General features: G+C 59.0%; 2 protein-coding genes across 2 annotated transcripts; one reads left to right on the top strand and one right to left on the bottom strand.

The window, feature by feature from the left end:
• Positions 1-3959: 3959 nt before the first annotated feature.
• Positions 3960-15107, top strand: TSPEAR (thrombospondin type laminin G domain and EAR repeats; the record flags this gene model as incomplete). Its single annotated transcript, XM_082288007.1, has 12 exons — positions 3960-4053; positions 6404-6624; positions 6695-6933; positions 7061-7151; positions 7559-7715; positions 8129-8260; positions 9567-9799; positions 11854-12040; positions 13516-13745; positions 13834-14021; positions 14590-14691; positions 14954-15107. 12 exons carry the CDS (start codon positions 3960-3962, stop codon positions 15105-15107), a joined length of 2028 nt encoding a protein of 675 aa, XP_082144133.1.
• A 2168-nt stretch (positions 15108-17275) lies between these two features.
• LRRC3 (leucine rich repeat containing 3) lies at positions 17276-18184 on the bottom strand (the record flags this gene model as incomplete). Its single annotated transcript, XM_082288156.1, has 1 exon — positions 17276-18184. One exon carries the CDS (start codon positions 18182-18184, stop codon positions 17276-17278), a length of 909 nt encoding a protein of 302 aa, XP_082144282.1.
• Positions 18185-20028: the final 1844 nt, after the last annotated feature.

Raw genomic sequence — 20028 nt, 5'->3', positions numbered from 1 at the left:
TGTATCAACAAGGGACAGGCAATAGTGAAGGGCTGTTGGTCACAGGCAAGGGCGAACCGAGGGGAGATGGAGCTGTGGGTGCTGCACAGCCCCATCCGAAACAGCTCCGGTGTGGAAGCGTGGTCCCAAAGCCTGGCTTCCCTTGGACTGGCGAAAGTTAAGTGTCTGCTTTCTGGAGCTCTTTCAGAGCCTGCCAGCTCAGCTGCCATGTGTCCTCCAAATGCGGGGCAGGATGCTCAGCTTGCTCCTGGCTGCCTGGATGGGGACATGCGCTGCAACCCACGGCCTGCTGCCATGGCCAGAGCAGGCTGGGGGCTCCCGGCTCCTTCGCTCCCTGAGGCTGGCAGTGGGTGTGGGGACATGGAGGGCCCTGGGACACGAGCGATGCTGGTGGCTTGCCACTGCCTGGCAGGGATTGCTCCCGAAGGCAGCTCCATGCTGGGAAGCTGGCAGCAGGACTTGCTGCGTTGGGGTGGCTTTGTGCTTTTTTTCGGTGGTTTTCCTAAAAACGGTGCCTTTTGCAATCCTCCCAGTCTTTCACAAAACTTTTCCTGGCAGAACCTCTCCAAAACTTCTGGGAATTCAGCTTTTGAAAGGCGTTGGGGTTAAAGACATTTGTGCTTCTGTACAATGCTGACAGGTTTCCTGGTGTGGAGATTTCTTGCCGGAACTCTGCTTTATGATGGTGGGTTGGACTCAGGGGGCTGAAGTTGCTCCAGGAAACACAGGAAAGATTTTCAGCCTGGGAAAAAGGGCAGAGGTGACAAAGGGAGGAGCCTTGGAAACGGCTGAGGATGGAGACCTCATCCCACCATCCTGGGGATGGTGTTCCAGTTGCTGAACCCAAACTGTGGTTTGGGGAACTGTGATCTGGGATGTCACTCTGAGAACAATTCCCCCCATCCCCTTCATAACTGATCCCAAAGGGCTGATCTTCACCCTGCTGCTCACGCAGGTGAGACCAGCTCTGTGTGCTCACCACTGACCTCCAGCTCTACCCCTGTGGATGTGAGTGTGGCAGGCTCTGCTGGCTCTTCTGGTGCAGGCAGGAGAGTGGGCAAAGGCTGGGGACACCATGAGATGGGCATTTGTCCGTCAGTTACTTATGGGGTCCCTCAAAGCTTTGCCCTTGCTGATGCCTGCACGGCATTTCAGGGAAAAAATACTTGATGAATTTAGAGGTCTTTTCCAACCTAAAGGATTCTCTGATTAGATACAGATGTCAGGAATAAAGACTGAAATGAATAAGGCATGAAGCCCTGAAACATGACTTTGTGTCTGCAAATAATAAGGAATGAGTTACAGCCTTGGAAGAGCAGGAACGTTCCCCCGTGTGCAGGGTCCAGCCGATCCTGGCATGGATGAGGTGCCCTCTTCGCACCGTCCCCTGCGTGAAAGCTCTGCTTGCAATGGATTGCCTACAGATGGGTTTCTCAACCTTTCCTAACCCAGGGATGGCCAAACCTTTCTGGTGAACATCCAAGGATCATTTTGTTCGGAGCCACCACATGGTTTTATTTATGTCCCATGCGAATTAGGCAAACGTCTCACTGTTTGTCTCTTTTATTTCATCCCCTCGTGCTTGCTTCTGCACATAGGAATGTGTGCCTGTGTGCTTAGGAACTATTTTGCAGGCCACTTCCGACTGTCCTTGGGACACGGAGCAGGTCCTGGACCCAGTGTGGCAGCCGGGAGCGATGTGTCCCTGTCCTTACTTCACATCACAGCTCTGTTCCCCAGGCAGGGAGGAAAGTGCCAGGCACTGCCCAAGCCACTCCACCATCTTCTGCCATGCCAGCATCCCCAGCCCAGCAAGGGGCAAACCCTTGAGGACCTTCAACATCCCTGTCCCGACCAGGAGACTGTTCCTTAATGTGGCTGAACAGCAGCCTGAGCCCCCCACGTCCTCTGTGCTCTTTGGTGGGGGCTTCAGTCCCTCCACCTCCTGCCTGGAAGTCCACAGATCTCCCTGCGTCTGGAGGGGACACCCAGAGCTGTGTCCTTGGCTCTGAAGATGTCCCCACTGACTATTTTTTTGGCCAAGGAAGCACTCTAAGGTGGCTGCATTCCCTTCGGAAAACCAATCGACCTGGAATCTCTGCCAGGACTTTCCCTCCCTCCTTCCCTCTGGACCCTTGCAGAGCCTCGGCAGGAGCCTTCCCCAAATCCATCCCCTGCTCAGGGCGGTGCTGCCAGCTCCCAAAGCCACACTTAACTTGACACATGTGTGCAACCCTGGGAAATGTGGTGGCTCTGATTCTTATTTGTGATGCCTTCCCCAGTTCCAACCTGACGGGAGCCTCTCCTCCAATTCACCACCTCACTGCCGGACATGCTTGGAACACCAGTCTCCATCTTGCCATGGCCTGGGGTTCCAGTGAGGTGGCTGCTCCCAGTCCCAGCCCTGGTGGATGTCCTCAAGGGTGCGGGGAGAACCAGGAGGGACTGTGCCTGTCAGGGGAGATGGGATGATTTGTCCTCCTGCATCCCTTGGGTTCAGCTCCTGCAGCTGCCATTTGGGACTCCCAGCTGCCATTCAGGGCTCCCAGTTGCCATTTGGGCCCCCTAGGTTTGGTTATGACTCTGCCATTGGACACCAGCCCTAGCATGAGGATGAGGATGATGAGAAGACAGCAGTGCCTCACCTCTGCAGCTCTCTCTTGCAGAGAGGTTAAGCTCTGTTTAAGCCCGATCCTGGAAGAACCCTAATTTGGGGGATGCCCAAAGGGAGGCTGTTTGGAGAGGGGGAGCTCCACGCTGCCCTGCTAGGCTGTTGGACAGGCACACAGCCACTCCCCAGGCTCTGGGACAGAGGAACCAGCATTCTGGTGTTTCAGTACAGCTCCTCTTGGGATTTGGGACCGAGGTGCGTGCATGGTGCTGCGCTCCACCATGGGCTGCGCTCCTTGGGCTGCACTCTCAGTCCCAGCACGGCCGATTTCGGGGTGTGGACAGACTGGCAGCAAACATGGCCATGGGTCTGGCTCTGGCTGTTCCTCACTGACAAAACCCCCAGTTTGCGACACAATTTTTGGCGTTTGGTCCTCGCCATCCGCTTTCTATTCCAGCGCTCGCCTTGCGGGAAGGCTTTGGGGACGAGGGGGGTGGGAGCCTGTTTCAATTGTTTGGGGAATGGAAGAGACTCGTTCTGTGCCTGGAGGAGCCCAGCAGAGCTCACTGTGTGCAGGGAGCTTTCCCACTGCTGGTGCTCCCCTTGGAACAGCAGAACTTGGAGGGTTTCTGAATCAGTGGCATTTTTGTGGCTGGCCCTTGGGATGGAGCCTTGCCTGGGGCATGGGATGTGCATCACCGACCTGGGACAATATTGGGGGAGAAACATGCAGGTTTGGGGATCTGGCTTATTTTTGGGCATGGTGGAATGGGCCAGAGGGGCCAGAGGGTCTCTCATCCAATACAAGCTGAAAACCAATGCGTTTAGGGGCAGGAGGGTTCCCACCCAGGTGTCTCCAGGCAGGGGCGAGTCTCCCACCTACTCCCACGTGAGCCCGGGAAAATGAATCACCAAAAATGAAAGGAAGCAAAGAAAGCAAGCAAAAAAAAAATGATTAAAAAATCCCTCCCCAAAGCCGCCTTCCAGAGGGTTGGGCAAAAGATAAAAGCTCTCGGAGGAGCCGGGACTCCTCCTCTCCCACCACCGACCTCTCATTTAAATGTCTGTGTGCAGGCTGCAGCCGGCACTGCCTCGGCGGCCGCCCCGGGAGACCCCCGCCAGCTCCCGGGGGCGATGCCCACGCAGAGCACCGGCACAGAGCCGGGGTTTGGCAGCCTGGGGTGACTCGGCCCCGGCGAGGACGGAGCGGTGCCGGGGTGCCCGGGGGGTCCCGCTGCAGAGCATGGGAGAGCCCCCGGCGCGCTGAGCCGAGCAGCGCCGGCCAGGGCACGGAGGAGTGGACAGCGAGGGGGTCCCAGTGGATGGACCCCCTAAAGCCAGGCCCCCGATGTCGGCGGCACTGCTGCTCTGGGTCGTTCTCCTCCGCTGGGCCAGCGGCGGGGGCTCCGTGCGGGGAGGCCGGACGTGGCAGCACTGCACAGGTAGGAGCGAAGGGCGGGCGGGCTGCAGGGTGTTAACCCTGCTGGGAAACGTGCTGGGACTGCTGTGCCCCCATGGGTGGGCTGCTCGCCACGCTGCCAGGGCAGACCCCAGAAGGCGTGCTCTGTTTTGGGGGGCATGCCCCACGTGGGTCAGCCTCTCGCTGGCAGCCCAGCCCCAGTATTTCGGTGCTCGGTGTCCACTCAAGTGATGCCTCAGGTGCTGCCAGAGCCCTGCCAGCACCCACGGACAGCAGGATGTGGGGTCATTCCTGTGCCTGCAGCCCCCACAATGCCAACCGGGGAGCAACCAGCCCTCTCGGAGCTCTGGGAAGAGCTGTGGGTCTGTCCCTGTGGCACAAGCGTTGTCCCAGGCTCTGCTGGAGGCAGACGGGAGGGGAGGGGAAGGACTGGAAGAAGGAGAAGAGAGCCATGAAGTCCTTTTGGAAAGTCCCTCCTGCCCCGGACTCTTCTGTGCTCTGGCAGGCACCACCTCCGCCCTCCCGGCAGACAAAGTTCCCGTCCCACCGTCCCCAGCCGAGGAGCTGGCAGCTCCAGTGGCATTTCCGAGACGAGCCTGAGCCGAAGAGGATCCCCATGCCCTGGCTCTGCCGTCCCATCCCCATGCCTGTGCTGTGTGGGCAGCAAAGCCTGAGCTCAGTTTCCGGGGCTGCTTGGGCCCAGGCTCTGTGTGCTTAGGGCTTGTCCCAGTTAGGTGGCAACTGTATTTGCATTTTCTTACAGCCCAGAGGATGTGAGAGATCGGAGAGTTTCTGCCCACTGCCTCCTCCCCGTGGCGCTCCAATCTCTCTGGGCGTGTCCTCGCTGTCCCCAAGCAGCTTTGGCTGGAGGGATCCTCTGGGTGCCGAGAGCCCAGCATCATCCTGGGGACCCCAGCACGAGGTCCCCTGACACCACTTGTGCTGCCCAAGCTGGGCCTGCACTCCCAGCCTTAGCAGTGATGGATGTGGGAGGCAGACTGGGATGCAGATCTTTGGGTTTAGGAATTTGGGTTTGGTCTTAGGACTTGGCCCCTTCCTGGCCCATAACCTCCAGCCACAGCTGAGCTCTCCCCCAGCTCATCCTCACCATCTCGGGGGCAACTAGGGGCTCCAAAACCCCTCTGCAAATCCAAGCCTTGTACAAATCCTTCAGCTTGTACTTTTTGCTGGGAAAAACAGGAACTGGCCGTTCCCTGAGTGATGCATTTCTGAAATAAGCTGTTCCAGTTAAAACTCCCCCTCCAAGACTTTGCTTTAGGAACAGCTTAAACCAGCAGTGGGGTGGGCAGGGGGCACACAGAGCTGCCAGGGTGGGAAGGACCTCACTGATCTCACTGCTCTGGGCTGGATGGAGCCACATGAGCAGATTCCTCCTTGTTCCTGCCCACCTGGAACTGGGCTGGCCAGGCGTGTCCGGAGGAAGCGCTTCCCTTCTCCAGCTGGTTTGGATTCAGACACACAGCCCAAACTTGCTCCCAGCTCCCTCCTTCCCAGCTCTCCCGCTGTGCCCCAGCAGCCCGGATTTATTAGTACAAATTGGAGCTAAAAGCCAGGTCTCAGCGGGGTGGGATGGAATCAGGGATGTTTTAGTGTAGCCAAGTGCTGCTTCATCTCTCGGGCATCATCTCCTTTCTCTGCCAGCATAGCATTCAAAAATAAAAACAGGACGGCCCAAGGCCAGGAAGGTCGGAGAAGTCCCCACAGCCCTTCCAGTGCCGAGACGTTGGACCTGGCACTGTTCTGTGGGGTGGCAACTTGTGGTGCTGTTGTGCTGTGTGCTCTCACCGGGGCGATGCCCTGGGGCAGGGCACGGCGTTTTCTTCTCTGGGGAGAGGGTAATTGCTTATAATGAGTGGTTTTGGTGCCTGCTGGGAGAGTGCGTGTGCATGTGTGCAATTAGGGCTGGGTCGGGTGAGCCTGAACCAGGACTGCAGGGGCAGAGCTGTCCCCGGCGCCCTGTGGACAGAGATGGGGACGGGTTGCCGTGCGAGCAAATCTGTGCTACCGGATCCTTGCCTGCTCTCCTGGCTCCGGCTGCGGTTGCTGATGGCTGGCAGGTCCCAGCTCCAGTGTCATCCTTCAGAGCTGCATGAGTGAGATGGTTCTGCACACTTGGTGTTCCTGCTGTGGCGATGGCGATGCCGACCTCGTGTCTGAACGGCAAATCTTGCCTCTGGCCCTGGATCAGGGGCTCGGGGCAGACCCCAGGCAAGGGCCAGCAGGCTACCGTGGCACGCCAGGCCATGCTGCTGCTGTGGAGCCCCTCAGCCGGAGCTGTGGTACCCCCATCCCACAGCGGGACAGGGTGGGGTGGCTTCCCCCGCCGTGACGTGCTCTGTCTCTCGGCACAGACCTGCGCCCGCTGGACATCCTGTCGGAGGCGGTGCCGGCCGGGGGGCTGGCCCGCGGCATGCGGGTGTTCCAGGTGCAGGGGGTGCGCGGCTTCCAGCTCTCCGCCTCGCGGCCCCGCGCCCTGGGCTTCCCCGCCTCGCGGCTCTTCATCCACTGCGACCGCTTCCCCGAGGAGTTCTCCATCATCGTCACGCTGCGGGCGCTCCGCGGCCCCGCCAAGGTAAGCGCGGCCGGCGGGCACGGCGCGGGCACGGCCCGGCCCCGCAGGTGAGAGCCCGTCCCTCCCGCAGAGGAACGAGTACATCTTCACGCTGATGGTGGAGGAGAGCCCCAGCGTGCTGGTGGGGCTGCGCTACGCCCCCGACAAGCTGCACTTCCTCTTCTGGAGCCAGGAGCGCGCCGGCGGCTGGCAGACGCGCGTCACCTTCCCCAACGTGTCCCTCTCCGACAACCAGTGGCACACGCTCGTCCTGGCTGTCTCCGGCCAGTCCTTCTCCTTGACGGTGGACTGCAGCATCCCCAAGGATGTGTAGGTTGGGGGGCGGCGGTGCGGGGCTCAGCAGGCTGGGCAGGGTGATGTTCCTCCCCCAGCGTCTCCTCCGGCCCCCAGCAGATGCTGTGAAATTGTCCCCTACCTGTTTTCTGCCCATCCCCAGGGTGGTGGAGACACCATTTCCAGCCTCGCTGTCGGTGAGGAGAGCCAGCTTCTACCTGGGCAACAGGCGGAGAAGGAAAGGCGTGTTCACGGTAGGTGCCCCGTGGTGTGGTGTGGCCGGGGGTACCCAGGTGTGCCCGGGGTGCTTGTGGTGGCTGTGGAATGACCCACAGCCCTCTCTCAGTGCCCTACGCTGGCAGGGCTTGGGCCATGGCACAGGAAGCAGAGGTGGCTGTGGGTCCTTCCCATGTGGAGGTGGTGAAAGGCAGCTGCAGCTCCAAGCCCTGTGCTGATGCTCCCCTCACATCAGCTGTTAGATTGCCCCCCTGGGCATCTGGGATCTGGTAAATGTGCATGAATCCCACGGACACTTCTGTATCCCAGGAGGGAGGGCAACAAGCGGAAGTCAGGCAGGGAATCCATGGCATGAATTCCCTGCAGTTCCCATTCTGTGATCTGGCTGGACTTGGTCTCCATCCCTCCACTCCCACTTTCCCAGGGCTTGCTGAGACAGCTTGTCCTGCTGCCAGGAGCCGATGCCACCCCTCGGATATGCCACGCCGTGAACTTCAAAGTAGCAACGCTCTCTGTCCCCACTGTCCTCCAGGATGTCCCTGCAAAGCCAGTGAGCAACGAGGTGCTCAAATACCCCTACGGTCAGTGCCCCCATGGTCAGTGCCCCTGTGGTCAGTGCCCTCTGGCACAGGCTCTGTTGGCTGTCTCTGTGAGGAAGGGTCTTTGCATGGGGCTGGGAACGAAGCAGGAGCAGAGGGGAAGAAGGTGTTCCCAGCACCCTGCTTCTCAATGTGTGTGTGTTGGGATCCCTATCCGAAATCTCCCCGAAAAGACGGGGTGGCCCTGCCTGGGTTGCTTGGCAGAGCTGGGCTCATGTCAGTGGCCCCACACAGGGTTTTCCCAGTCTGTGGCTTCCCAGATTTGTGCTGGGATTCCATTTCCCCCATTGCCTGGTGCCCATCGTCAGGATGAGACCAGGACATTCGCTCCTCCTGCCTCTCTGCTCCTCCACTGTGCACTAAGAGGCTCCTGCCTCTCTCCTCTCTGTGCCCAGAGACCGACATGAAGGTGACCCTGGGGGCCCGTCCACGCTGCACCAAGCAGGAGAAGGCGCAGTTCTGGTTCAACGCCTCCCGACGAGGGCTGTACCTCTGCAATGGCAGCACCTGGCTCTCCATGCTGGAAGGTACTGGTGGGGAGGGAAGGAGACCTTTGCAGCAGAGCAGGAGCTGAGATTTGCCCTTGAGACCACTTTGGGATGGGAATCAGCAGCAGAGTGAGGGGCTGGGGTGTCTCCCTGTCTCTCCCCTGCTTGGCCAGGCTTTGCTTTGCTCTTGGTGCCCATGAAACTTCCAGAGCAGCTCTGGATTCAAGTGCCTCTGTGGTCCCTCCACCTTCTCCACATTATCTGTCCCCCCTGGGGATTTTCTGGGCAGGATGAGCTCCTGACCTGTCTGAGCAGGACAGCTCACCCCATGGAGAGCCATGCTCAGGGAGTTGGGGTGCTCCTTTCCGTGGGTTTCCAAAGGCACTGGTGCTCCTGGTGCTGAAGCATTTGTGGGATGGATAAGGGGACACAAAGAGACCCATCAACTGCCAGAAGTACTGGGGGGGATTGGGAGGGTGGCAGACACAGGTCTCAATGTCATCCAGGCTCTGGTGGGACACTTTGTAAGGAAAACAGTGGGAGTACCAAGGGGGAAAAGGCAACCAGAGCCTGGCTTGGATGGGGGTCCTCCATCATGACAATGGATTTCATCCACTGGCACTCTCCCACTCACTCCAGGCTGTCTGCCCAGGATCCCTGGAGAGCACATGGAGGATGGGATATGGCCCTAACTGAGCTGTCCTTCCCTTCCCTCCTCTCCCAGTGTTTTTCTTCTGCTGATACCCACAGGGGGGGTTTGGATGAGCCATTTGTTCCTCACAGGAGCTAGCAGTGACTGGACCCCCTGTCCTTCCCTACCTCTGGAAGTCATCAGGATTGGCACTGTGTCCCTGTTTCCCCAAGGAGAACTCATGCTGGGATCTTAGTGACCTGTGCCCCTTGGTGCCACCAGCACTGGCCCTCCTCCTGCCAGTGCCCATCCATCTACCATCAGGGCCCCTCTGGAGGTTTCTGCTCCAATTTCTGGCATTAATTCTGTCTTAGTCTTCTCTAACCTCTCCTCCTCTCATCTCCTCCTCGTTCTCTTGAGGATAAATATATCCAAGCAATAGAAATCCGTGGCATGGGGTTCTTTCCTGCTCCCAAAGGACACACTCTGCTCCCCACTGGAGAACAGGCAGGGCTGGATGGGGCTGGATGTGCTGCCCATCGAGGTGGAATCAGCCTCTTACCACCCCTTGGTTTGGCCCTTCACCCCCAGTGACACCAGGACCTTCATTTGCTCTGCACAGCAGCAAGTGCTGCCAAGCCAGCCCTCAGGGGGCCCCTGTCCAGCTAAAATCACCTGGTTTTAACCTCATCCCTCTCTTTTGTGGGCTCCCAGTCCAACACAGGCTGGACTACGTGGAGGAATACCAGAACCTGGTGACCAACTCAGAGACAATGGGCATTGAGGTCTTCACCATCCCAAAGGTGGGGCTGTTTGCAGCTGTGGCCAACCGGGTCACACCCCCAGGATCGGCCATCTACAGGTGGATTGACGGGAAGTTCGTGCACTACCAGAACATCCCCACCTACCAAGCTCAGTCCTGGAAGTATTTCACCATTGGGAAGAAGGTGAGTGTGCCAGGAAGATGCCCCCACGTTTCAGGATATTAAATTGCAGTTGCTCCACCCTGGCTTCTCTGAAGCCCGGCGTTCTGGGCGTGGTTTAGGGGTGAATGTCTCTCTCTGCTGTCTTTGCTGGGGTCCTGCTGATGCACATCATCTGGGGCTCTCCAGGGGCTGCTGGCTCATCTGTGGACTGCCTGCTTTGTTTTTTTGTGTTGCTGAGACATATCTACATCCACCCAGGCCATTGCCAGCACCTGGCACAGTAGGTAACTGCATCTCAGAGATCTACCTGTGGTCTTAAAGAGCCACCAGAGCCTGCAGTTCCCTCTTGAAACCCACTGAGTCCAACCTGCTGCATTTTTAAACTCGCTTGCCTTTAAATTATTGCAGGACTTCGGAGCTTCCTCTCCTCCCCTGGGCAATCTGCCTTGGGACTTGAGCAGAGGATCTGCCTGGTTCCTCTCCCTGGGAAGCTACTTAGCACTTTGGAGGAGCCCCAGGAAAGCCAGAGCCAGCTCTGTGCAGGGCTCCCAGGGAAGCTGGGATTGTTCCCCCTCTGTCGTGACCCACCCTGGCTTTGTCCCCAGGGTGACTGCAGGGCTCTCCCATTGCCAGCCACGTGCTCCAGGGTACAGAGAGGTGGGCAAAACTGCTGCCTCCAGGCTTGGTGACACCGGCAGCCCTGCTGGCTGGGTACAAACAGGCCATGTCCCCTGTTGGTGGCAGTGGGAACTGATGCTGGGCACCATCTCTGAAAGGGGGTGTGGTGGTGGTGGGGACTGTCCCTGATGCTGGGCTTCTGCAGAAGGCCTGGAAGTGCAGCTGTGTTGCAGCGCTGGCTTTGTGCTGGGAACGTGCCTGACGTCCCCAGCATTGCTCCCCATCACTCCAGCTGCACAGGCAGGAGATGGGAGCTCTGGGGAGTCTCAAGGTGGTTCCCATCAGCTTGGCACGTTTCTTCATGGAGATGGTGGCCAAAGAGGTGCTACACCAGCTGCACCCCCAGTACTGGTGATTCCAGTAGCCCAGGTTCCCCTCACAGGGGCAGGTGGGATGCACCTCTGTGGATGGCAGCACCTCGCCACTGCCCTGGGATCTGCTGCTGCTCCGCTGGGGTGGGGGCTCCTGGGGGTCCCTGTGGGTGCAGACCAGGGGACTTGAGACTCCTGGGTTGTGGGGCTGGATCCAGGTGTTTCTCTTCCTGCTGAAGCTGTTTCTGGAGATGCCTCAAAGGGGCTCCCTGCACTGGTGCTTGCAGAGAGAGCAGAGCTGGGGATTCACCTTCTGTGAGGGGACAGGGGGACCCAGCACAGTCCTGTCCTTGGGGGTGGCCACTCCTTGGCTGAACAAAGCCCCAGGCTGGTGCTGGCAGGGTCCTGTGCAGGCCAGGAGGCAGGAGACATCCCCACTGACTCTTTCTTCTTTGTGGGCTGTGGTCCTGTGCCTCTTTGTGGCCCAAACTGGGGCATAATCTCTGCTGCTTCATCTGAAGGGCACTGGAGTGGCACAGAGCCGGCACAACAGAGCTTGGATGTGCTCCCTGCCTTGCACTTGGCCACCTCTGCTGCACCACGCTTGTCTCTTTACACTTGAGCAGGGGTTTCTTGGTCTGGAAGATGTTTTGTCTCAGGGAATTGCTATCATTATTATCCTTGTTATCATTATCATACCTGTCTTTTTTTGTTCTGAACCGCCTTTCCTTGCAGGAGGGTTTGTGAGCTGAACCTCCCTCCTTCCCCAGCGCATTTCGTGTCCATGCTCACCATTCCTGGGGCTGGAGGGGCGTGAGTGGAGACAGCTCAGCTCTCCCTCCCCCTGCCTAAGAGGCTGCTGGCTGCCAGTTGTGCCCCTGTCATGTGCAAAGACCCCCACAGGCCACTGCATCCCTGTCCCCTCTTTGTGTTTCTTGGGGACTGCTCAGGGACCCCAGCCAGGGCCATCTTGTCCCACACCAGCCACCTCCATCCCTTGCCCTCCATCCCACCTCCCCCTGCGTTTTCTTGTCCCTGCTCCTTTGAGAGGAGAAAACCAAGCTGTCCTGGCTTTTCCTTTTCCAGATCTTCCTGGCAGTGGCGAATTTTGAGCAGAACGAGAGGGGTCAGGAGTTCTCTGTGATATACAAGTGGAGCCGCAGGAAAGCGAAGTTCATCACCTACCAACGGATCACCACGCACAGCGCCAGGGACTGGGAGGCCTTTGTCATCGAGGGAGAGGCTTTCCTCGCTGTGGTCAACCACAGACAAGGTACCCAGCCCTCAATATTCCCTCCAGGCCCTGGGGTGGTGTGTGGGACCCTGGCAGGTGCCCTCCTCAGAGCACGGTCCCTGTGCATCCTCTGGTGGAACGGGGTGCAGGGCAAAGCCAGGGAGGTGTGCACACAGCTGCCAGCGTGGGGTCCCTCAGGACACCCGAAGCCTTGCAGAGGAGAGAAAAGCCTTTGGGGAAGTGGCTGACACAGTCACCCTCTGGGTTTCTGACTGCGGGGGACAAGGACAGGAGTGGGGATGGTGTCTGTGCTGAGTCTCTCTGCTTCTTTTCATTTTTATCCCCAATAATACATCACCTGGTAGCACCCCAGGCTGAGCCTTTTGTGAAGCGAGATCCTTGTGGGCACTCAGGAAACTGAGTGAGAGCCTGCTGACATCCCTCCCTGGATACCCTGCAGACATGATCCAGCCTCATTCCCCTCCCGGGCCATGAGTTGTTCTGGGCTGGGATGTGCAGAGGATGAATGGGTTGGTGGCACAGCCCTGGCTCTCCAGGGTGCTCCCAGATGGGTGCAGATGATGGGCCAGTGGGCTCCTTCCCTGCCATCAGGGCTGGCTCAGGGGGCACCAGCTCCTCTGGCACCAGGCTCAGAGCTGGCAGCAGGCTGCTTGGGCACCTTGAGCTGGGCTGGAAACTCCCTGTGTCACCTGTTGGGCTCCATCAGGGCCAGTTTGGGTGAGACCTGCCCTCATGGCAGCGTGGTCCCTTTGGCAGCCATGCACATCACGCAGGGGCCAAGACCATCGTGGCCAAGCCAAACTGGGGATGTTTCCCTTAGAGGGGGCTGGACAGTCAGTCCCTGAGCAGCTGCCACTTATCCCTGTGGCCATTCCCATTCTTCCTGCAGCCTTTCTTCGCCCAAGTCCCTGTGGCAATGAGGATTTAAAGGCAGCTAGGTCCCACACAGACATGAGGTCAAGGTGCTTGAGCAGAGCCCAGGAACTGGATGGAGTTCGTGCTTCAGGGCTGGGGGGAAGCCCCCGATGTCAGGAGCTTAGGGACACAGCTGGGACTGGCCCCACTACACAGGGCCACCCTGTGGGACAGCCAGCAGAGCTCATCCACCCTGGGATGCTGGCACAGTGCCTCTGGAGTGCTGCTTGTGTGGGGATAAAGCACCTGCCTGTCCCTCCTCTGCCAGGGCTGCCACAAAGCCACCACCATGCACTCGGGACAAGCTGTTGGTGTGTTCCACGGGATGGAGGCTCTAGGTCGGGATGGAGGCTCTAGGAATGGAGACACTAGGTAGGGATGGAGGCGGTCTTCAGGTAGGGATGGAGGCTGTAGAATCTCTCTGGCTACTTCTTGGGGAGCAGTAGTTCGCTTGTGAACAGCCTCATGACCTGCTGGCAAATATTCACATAGCCAAGCCTGTTTCTGGGTCTTGTTTCTTACACAAACCAGGAACTGCTTTCCCTCACGGTGCACATCTGTCCATCTGTCTGTCCCAGGGAACAACCACAACATAGACAGTGTGATATACAGGTGGAACCCCAGGACAGGGCTGTTTGAAACTAACCAGACCATTCCTACCTCTGGAGCCTACGACTGGGAATTTTTCACCATCGGACCATATTCCTTCCTGGCGGTAGCTAACACGTTCAATGGCACATCCACTAAGATCTACTCACACATCTACATCTGGCTCAGTGGCTCTTTCCAGCTCTTCCAGTCTATCCTGGTAAGGCTTGGCCACTGCTCCTCAGTCCCTGCTCTGTGTTTAGGCAGGGCAGCCACATCCAGCTTCTCATGGGCCTCCTTCCCCACAGACATTCGGTGCTGCTGACTGGGAGGTTTTTCATATTGGGGACAGAGTCTTTCTGGCTGTTGCCAACAGCCACAGCTATGACAGCGGGATGCCAGCACCCTCCAACTTCTATGCCATCAACTCCTCCATCTATGAGCTGAACATCACGGCCCAGATGTTTGTTAAATTCCAGGACCTTCTCACCTACAGGTACCTGTGCAAGGACTCAGGGTGCTCCTCGGTCCACGTCCTTCCCCTGAGCAACCCAGAGGTCTCCTAGAATCCCAGACTGGTTTGGGTGGGAAGGGACCTTAAAGCCCATCCAGTTCCACCCCCTGCCATGGGCAGGGTCACCTTCCACTATCCCAGGCCGCTCCAAGCCCTGTCCAGCCTGGCCTTGGACACTTCCAGGGATCCAGGGGCAGCCACAGCTTCTCTGGGCAACCTGTGCCAGGGCCTCTCCTCTTTTAGTTTAAAACTATACTCACTTGTCTCCTGGAGGGTTCCTACAGGCTTCACACTCCCAGGGACTGAGGCTGGTAGGGAGGGTGATGGCTCCTTGACACCAAATCCCGGTGGGAGCTGGGAGAAGGCCCTAGATTTGGGAATGAGGGTGGATTTCTTTCAGGAATGGCCTGGGAAGAGCAGGGTTTTGTGTGTGTCATCAGGGTGTCAGAGACTGGGGTGGGGTGGGCTCAGCCCCATGGACACACAGCCCCTCCTTCAACTGGCCACACATGGATCACCTCACCTGCCTCTCTGCTTCTTCCATCCCCAGCGCCCTGGACTGGGAGTTCTTCTCAGTGGGAGACGACTCTTTTCTGGTGGTAGCAAACTCCTTTGATGGCTTCACCTTCTCTGTTAACAGCATCATCTACAGGTACTGCAGAGGGCAGGCCTGGGGGGCTCGGGGGCTGTTCCCAGCAGGAACAACCCTGCATGGGCACAGCCTGGTGCATCTGCCCGGGGAGGATGGATAGGATTGATCCCTGTTTTCAGGCAGGAGTGGGAAGCCCCAGTGAGGGACATCCCACCCTGAACCACAGCAGGGAGATGGGAGATGCCAGCCCCATGGCTCAGCTTCCCTGCCCTTCCCAGGTGCCCAGCTCGTGCCCCAGGAGCTAACTGCCTTCCCTGTGCAGGTGGCAAGGCTACGAAGGCTTTGTGGCAGCCCACCACCTCCCCACCGTGGGCTGTAGAGACTGGGAGGCGTTTCACACCGCTGAGGGCTCCTACCTGTTCTACTCCAGCGCTAAGGAGCCGCTTTCCAAGGTGCTCAAGCTGAAAACCACCTGAGGCGGCTGAGACACGCTCAGCTCATCGCCAGCACCAGGACAAGCTGGGCATCCAGGTGAAGATGGACCACTGAGCCCAGGAATAGCTGCAGCATCAGCTGGGCAGTGGCTGGCTGAGCTCTCTGCAGGAAGGGGGAAGGAGGAGGAGGAGGAGGAGAAGGGGGAGGAAGAGGAGGGGGAGGAGAAGGAGAGCGGAGCTCCAGGGCTCCCTGCAGCCTGGTCCAGGGGCTGGCAAAAGGGCTGTTTCTCCTGGGAAAGCTCTGCCACCACGCTCCATGTCCTACCCAAGGTTCCTGGAGCCCAGGTGCATCCCCTGGCTTACCAGGACCGTGACACTTGGCAATATGCAGTCCCCTGGAGGGACCCAGAGCTGCCAATAGCTGTGGTCAAAGCTTGCACAAAGGCAGGGAAGGAAGAGACAGAGCAGAGCATGAGCTGCTGGGGTGGGTGCATGGCAGAGGGGAGTAAACCTGTGAGAAATTGCAGAAAAAGGTGGGTCCAGGCTTGGCTCTGCCTGCCTGGGGCTGTGATGTTCCTGAGGACCATCTGGTTTAACATTGCAGCCATTCTTCATGTCATCTTCGGTGGCCTCGCCATCCCATGCCACTGCCACGGGTGCCTGCCCACCCTCCCACTCTGCCATGGCTGGTTTGGGTCTCCCTCAACGAGTGTCGTGTGTGTTGTACAGACCTGTTGGTGTGTTCAAGGAGCAGTGCTGGTCCTTGCTGGTGCGTGCACCTTTGCGTGGGGTTGGCGACTCCTGACAAAACCTGCTTTGCATTTGGACCGTTCCAGCTCCCACGGGCATGGGAAAAACCCAAAACTGCTTCAGGTGAAACTGTGGCCTCTTTTCTTTTCCTCACCTTTGCTGGGGGACTCTTTTGCTTAACCAGAGCTCTAATAAACTGTGTGTGCACCCAGCCTTTCTCCCACATGGGTAACCTAGCTGCTCTGCCCATGGCAGAGGCATCCCTTCACCCAGCAAGTCACCCCCAAATGTCCACGGCTCTCGGTGGCCCGGCAAGGACGAGGTGGCCCTGAGCACAGCAATGTGCCAGGGTGAGGGTGCCCCTCTGTTCCCCCCACCCAGGACCCACTGCCTCACCTGAGTGTCCCAGAGCATCTCTCAGCCTTCCCCAGACCCAGGTTTCCTGCTGAGCTTGTGCCACCCACCCTGGCACTGGGGAGCACTCAGGAGGTGCCAGCCCCATCAAGAAGGGCTGGTGGGTCACAGCCTGAGCCTTCCCAGGGTCCAGACCTGCAGGGTGAGCCTCTGCATCCCTCCCTCCTCTCCCTGTTCGGTGCAGCTGCAGCTGGCTCTGCCAGGAAGGACCATTTCTGCCTTGTGAGAAAAGGCAGAATTTGATTTGCTTCCATCAGGAAGGGCAAGATAAGGTGAGATAAGGCAAGAGCAGATGTATTTGGGCAGCTGGTCGCTGCTCGAGGCAGATTGAGCTGAGGGTGGAGGGGGTGGCATCTAATGGGGGTTGTGCTGGTACATTGAATTTAGGTGGGTGTGCTTTGGGAGAGATTGAATTGGAACAAGCCCCCCAGGCACCACGAGCACCACCACCCTCCCTGGACACTCAGCTCCCAGTGCAGCACAAACCCTCAGGACTTTTCCTAAGTGCAGGGCTTTATTGAGGAAACAAGGGAAAAAACGGGTTTTGGAGTTCCCCCCGGCTTGCTGGAGGCAGGCAGAGGCTGCCAAGGTACCACGGGGCCTCGAGGAGGGTGTCCTGCCCTCGGCAAGGCTGATCCCTCACTGGAGCCAGGATGGGGTGACCCCTCTGCAGTGACCCTCTGCACCCCAGGGACCTCCTGGCCCCACAACCCATCTCTCCTCCCATCTCTCTGTGCCAGGGACTTGTTCTCTCCAAACCACAAGTATGTGACTAGGGCTGCATCCAGCTCTGGTAGGGAGAAAACGTCTGGCTGGGCATGTTCGTCCCCAGCAACCTGATCTCCACGGACAGGCCTGCATGGGGTGTCCCTGGCATCCCTGCCCCGTGTCGTTTGCTCACACTCAGTCCAGTGTCTCTGGGGAGGGGACATTGGTGGCACTTGCCTGAAGAAAGCACTGGAGAATCCCGCCAAGAAGCTTTGATGCCCACCAGGTGGCCACTGGCTCCCTGCAAAGAAGCTGGAAGGTGGCACCCCAGCCCTGCACTACAGGGCGGTGCTGGTGGTCTCTGCGTGGGCCTGGGTGCTCGGCAGTGACTTCAGGTAATCCCCGTGCTTGCAGGCGGCCTCCCTGTTGTGCCGGACGTAGCAGATCACGTAGACGATGACCATGGCGAACCAGCCGAACATGGTGATGAACATGGCCACATCCATGGTCCTCTGGCGCACGCTGCAGAAGTTGACGCCGGCATCCAGGACCTGGAGCAGCGGCTTGCCCACGTACTCCTGCCGCGGGGCCGTGTGGCAGGTGATGTCCTGGACGGAGTCGGGGTCCAGCCGTGCCTCCCACAGCACCTCCTGCAAGGCACACTCGCAGTGCCAAGGGTTGTTGGCCAGCCGGAGCTTGGCGTTGAGTGCCAGCAAGGCCTCCTTGGGAATGCTGCGGATGCGGTTGCTGGAGAGGTCGAGGGTCCGCAGCCCAGCTGCCAGCCCTTTGAAAGCTGCCCTGTCGATCTTCTCGATGGCATTCCTGGAGAGGTCGATTTCCTCCAGGTGGGACAGGTGCCTGAAGGCATTGCTGGGGATCCTGGTTATGCTGTTGGCATCCAGCTTGAGGAACACCGCATCGGTGGGGATGTCCTTGGGGATCTCCTCCAGGTGCTGGGAGCTGCAGAGGACAGCCTTTGCCCCTGCCTGCTCCGTGCACTGGCAGCTGGGGGGGCACGAGCTGCCCCAGGGGATGCAGAGCAGGAGGCAGAAGAAAGCCTGGGCCACACTGGTGGCTGGCATGGTGGTGGTGAGGGTCATCTTGCCACCAGCCAGCTCAGCATGGCTGCTGGCAGCTCCCTGGGGGTGGCAGCAGCTCCTGGGCAGCAGGACGGCCCCTCGGTGTTCCTTCAAGGCCTCTCCCATCACTGAAGGGAAGCTGTGGGTGGAGGGGATATGACACGGCATTATTTCCTGAAACACGGGGTATGGCTCTTGTATGGTGTGCCCTGGCAAAGGGGTGAGAGGCTGGGCTCAGGAGACCGGAAAACAAGGGTGGAGGGGCACTGGCTATCTTTTCCAGGACAGCTTGATTTGGTTGAATTAGAAATAGAGCTGTGGAGATTGAAACCCCAGCTCCCCTACCCTCTGTGCAGAGACCACTCAGGTGGACAAAGGGAGTGGCAGGATGGAGGTGTGGAGATGGGCCTGGGAGCCTCTGCCCCATCCTGCTACCAGTTTCCAGGGGGGATGTGGTAGTTTGCTGCTGGAGAACAGCAGCGGTAAAATCCTACCTCACCAACCCTGAGTGTTTAAAAAAAAATGATGAGTCAGCCTCTGAGGATCATCAGACTGACTTAATCACCACCAGGATTTTAAATATCAAGATGTGGAGCTCTTTTGCTTTCCTTTTCCTTCCCTTCTGGTCTGTGAGTTGGTACAAGTCATGTTTCCAAGAGTTTCACCAAAGAAGTGTTTGGAGGTGAGTTTGCTTCTTAAAGTAAACAGAGTTTGGTTTGATAGCCTGACTCTGGGGGCAGGAGGTGAAGAGAGGAGCCACTGCCTAGCACAGTAAAAGTGGTGATGTAGGAACCCAAAAGGACACCCCAGTGCTGCCAGGGGCAAGGCAGGAGATGAAGCAGGTGGAACACCTTTCCTCTGCCTTTGGTGCTGCTCACGGCCCTCCTGCTGCCTTGGCCAGCCTGGGAGAAGAGATCCCCATGGACAGGAGATGTGGGAGGCCATGGGAACCTTTCTCACGGGAATTAGGTGGCCCATATGATGTCATTATGGGCACCAAGTTGTTGTCCCTCTGGTACCAGCACCCTTCTGCTAATGGCATTCCCCTGGTAACAGCAGCATCCCTCAGGTGTGAGCATCCCTCTGTGGTACCCTGAGGATGCTCACACCAGAGGGATGCTCATACCTGAAGGATGCTCTCTGTAGCTTTGCCCACGGCCCTGCCCAGAGCTGTGGATTCTGCCCCAGGAGATGAAATTGAGCTTCCCGGGAATCCTTCTGGCCCTGCAAAATGTACCGGGCTCTGACAGCTCTGGCAGCTCCGACTCTCCAGGGGAACAAGGACGGGTTATGCGATGCCGGTTCCCACCGCGTGGAAGGGCTCCGAGGGGCTCTCAGGAGTTGAAGCCTTCCCGGACCCCGGGGGTGTGCGGGGGTGATGCCCCGACCCGCCCTCCTGCCCTGCCCGGGGGCCGGGGAGCCGGGACCCCTCCGCGCAGCACGACCGACCCCCACCGTCCCCCGGCGCCCGGGAGTTCCTTACCGGCTCTGCCAGGGCGGCTGTGCTTCGCTCCGGCTCCGGCCGTAGGTGCGGTGCGGTGCGGTGCGGTGCGGTGCTGTGCTGTGCGGTGCTGTGCGGTGCGGTGCTGTGCTGTGCGGTGCTGTGCTGTGCTGTGCTGTGCGGTGCTGTGCGGTGCTGTGCTGTGCGGTGCTGTGCTGTGCGGTGCTGTGCTGTGCTGTGCGGTGCTGTGCGGTGCTGTGCTGTGCGGTGCTGTGCTGTGCGGTGCTGTGCTGTGCTGTGTGGTGCGGTGCTGTGCGGTGCTGTGCTGTGCGGTGCTGTGCTGTGCTGTGCGGTGCGGTGCTGTGCGGTGCTGTGCGGTGCTGTGCGGTGCGGTGCTGTGCGGTGCGGTGCTGTGCTGTGCTGTGCGGTGCTGTGCTGTGCGGTGCTGTGCGGTGCTGTGCGGTGCTGTGCGGTGCTGTGCTGTGCGGTGCTGTGCGGTGCTGTGCGGTGCGGTGCTGTGCGGTGCTGTGCGGTGCTGTGCTGTGCTGTGCGGTGCTGTGCTGTGCGGTGC

Source organism: Coloeus monedula (genome assembly GCF_965178545.1).
Source record: "Coloeus monedula genome assembly, chromosome: 10".
Taxonomy (NCBI): Eukaryota; Metazoa; Chordata; class Aves; order Passeriformes; family Corvidae; genus Coloeus; species Coloeus monedula.
Note: the sequence above shows the minus strand (reverse complement) of the source record. Positions and strands in the feature narration are given on the sequence as shown.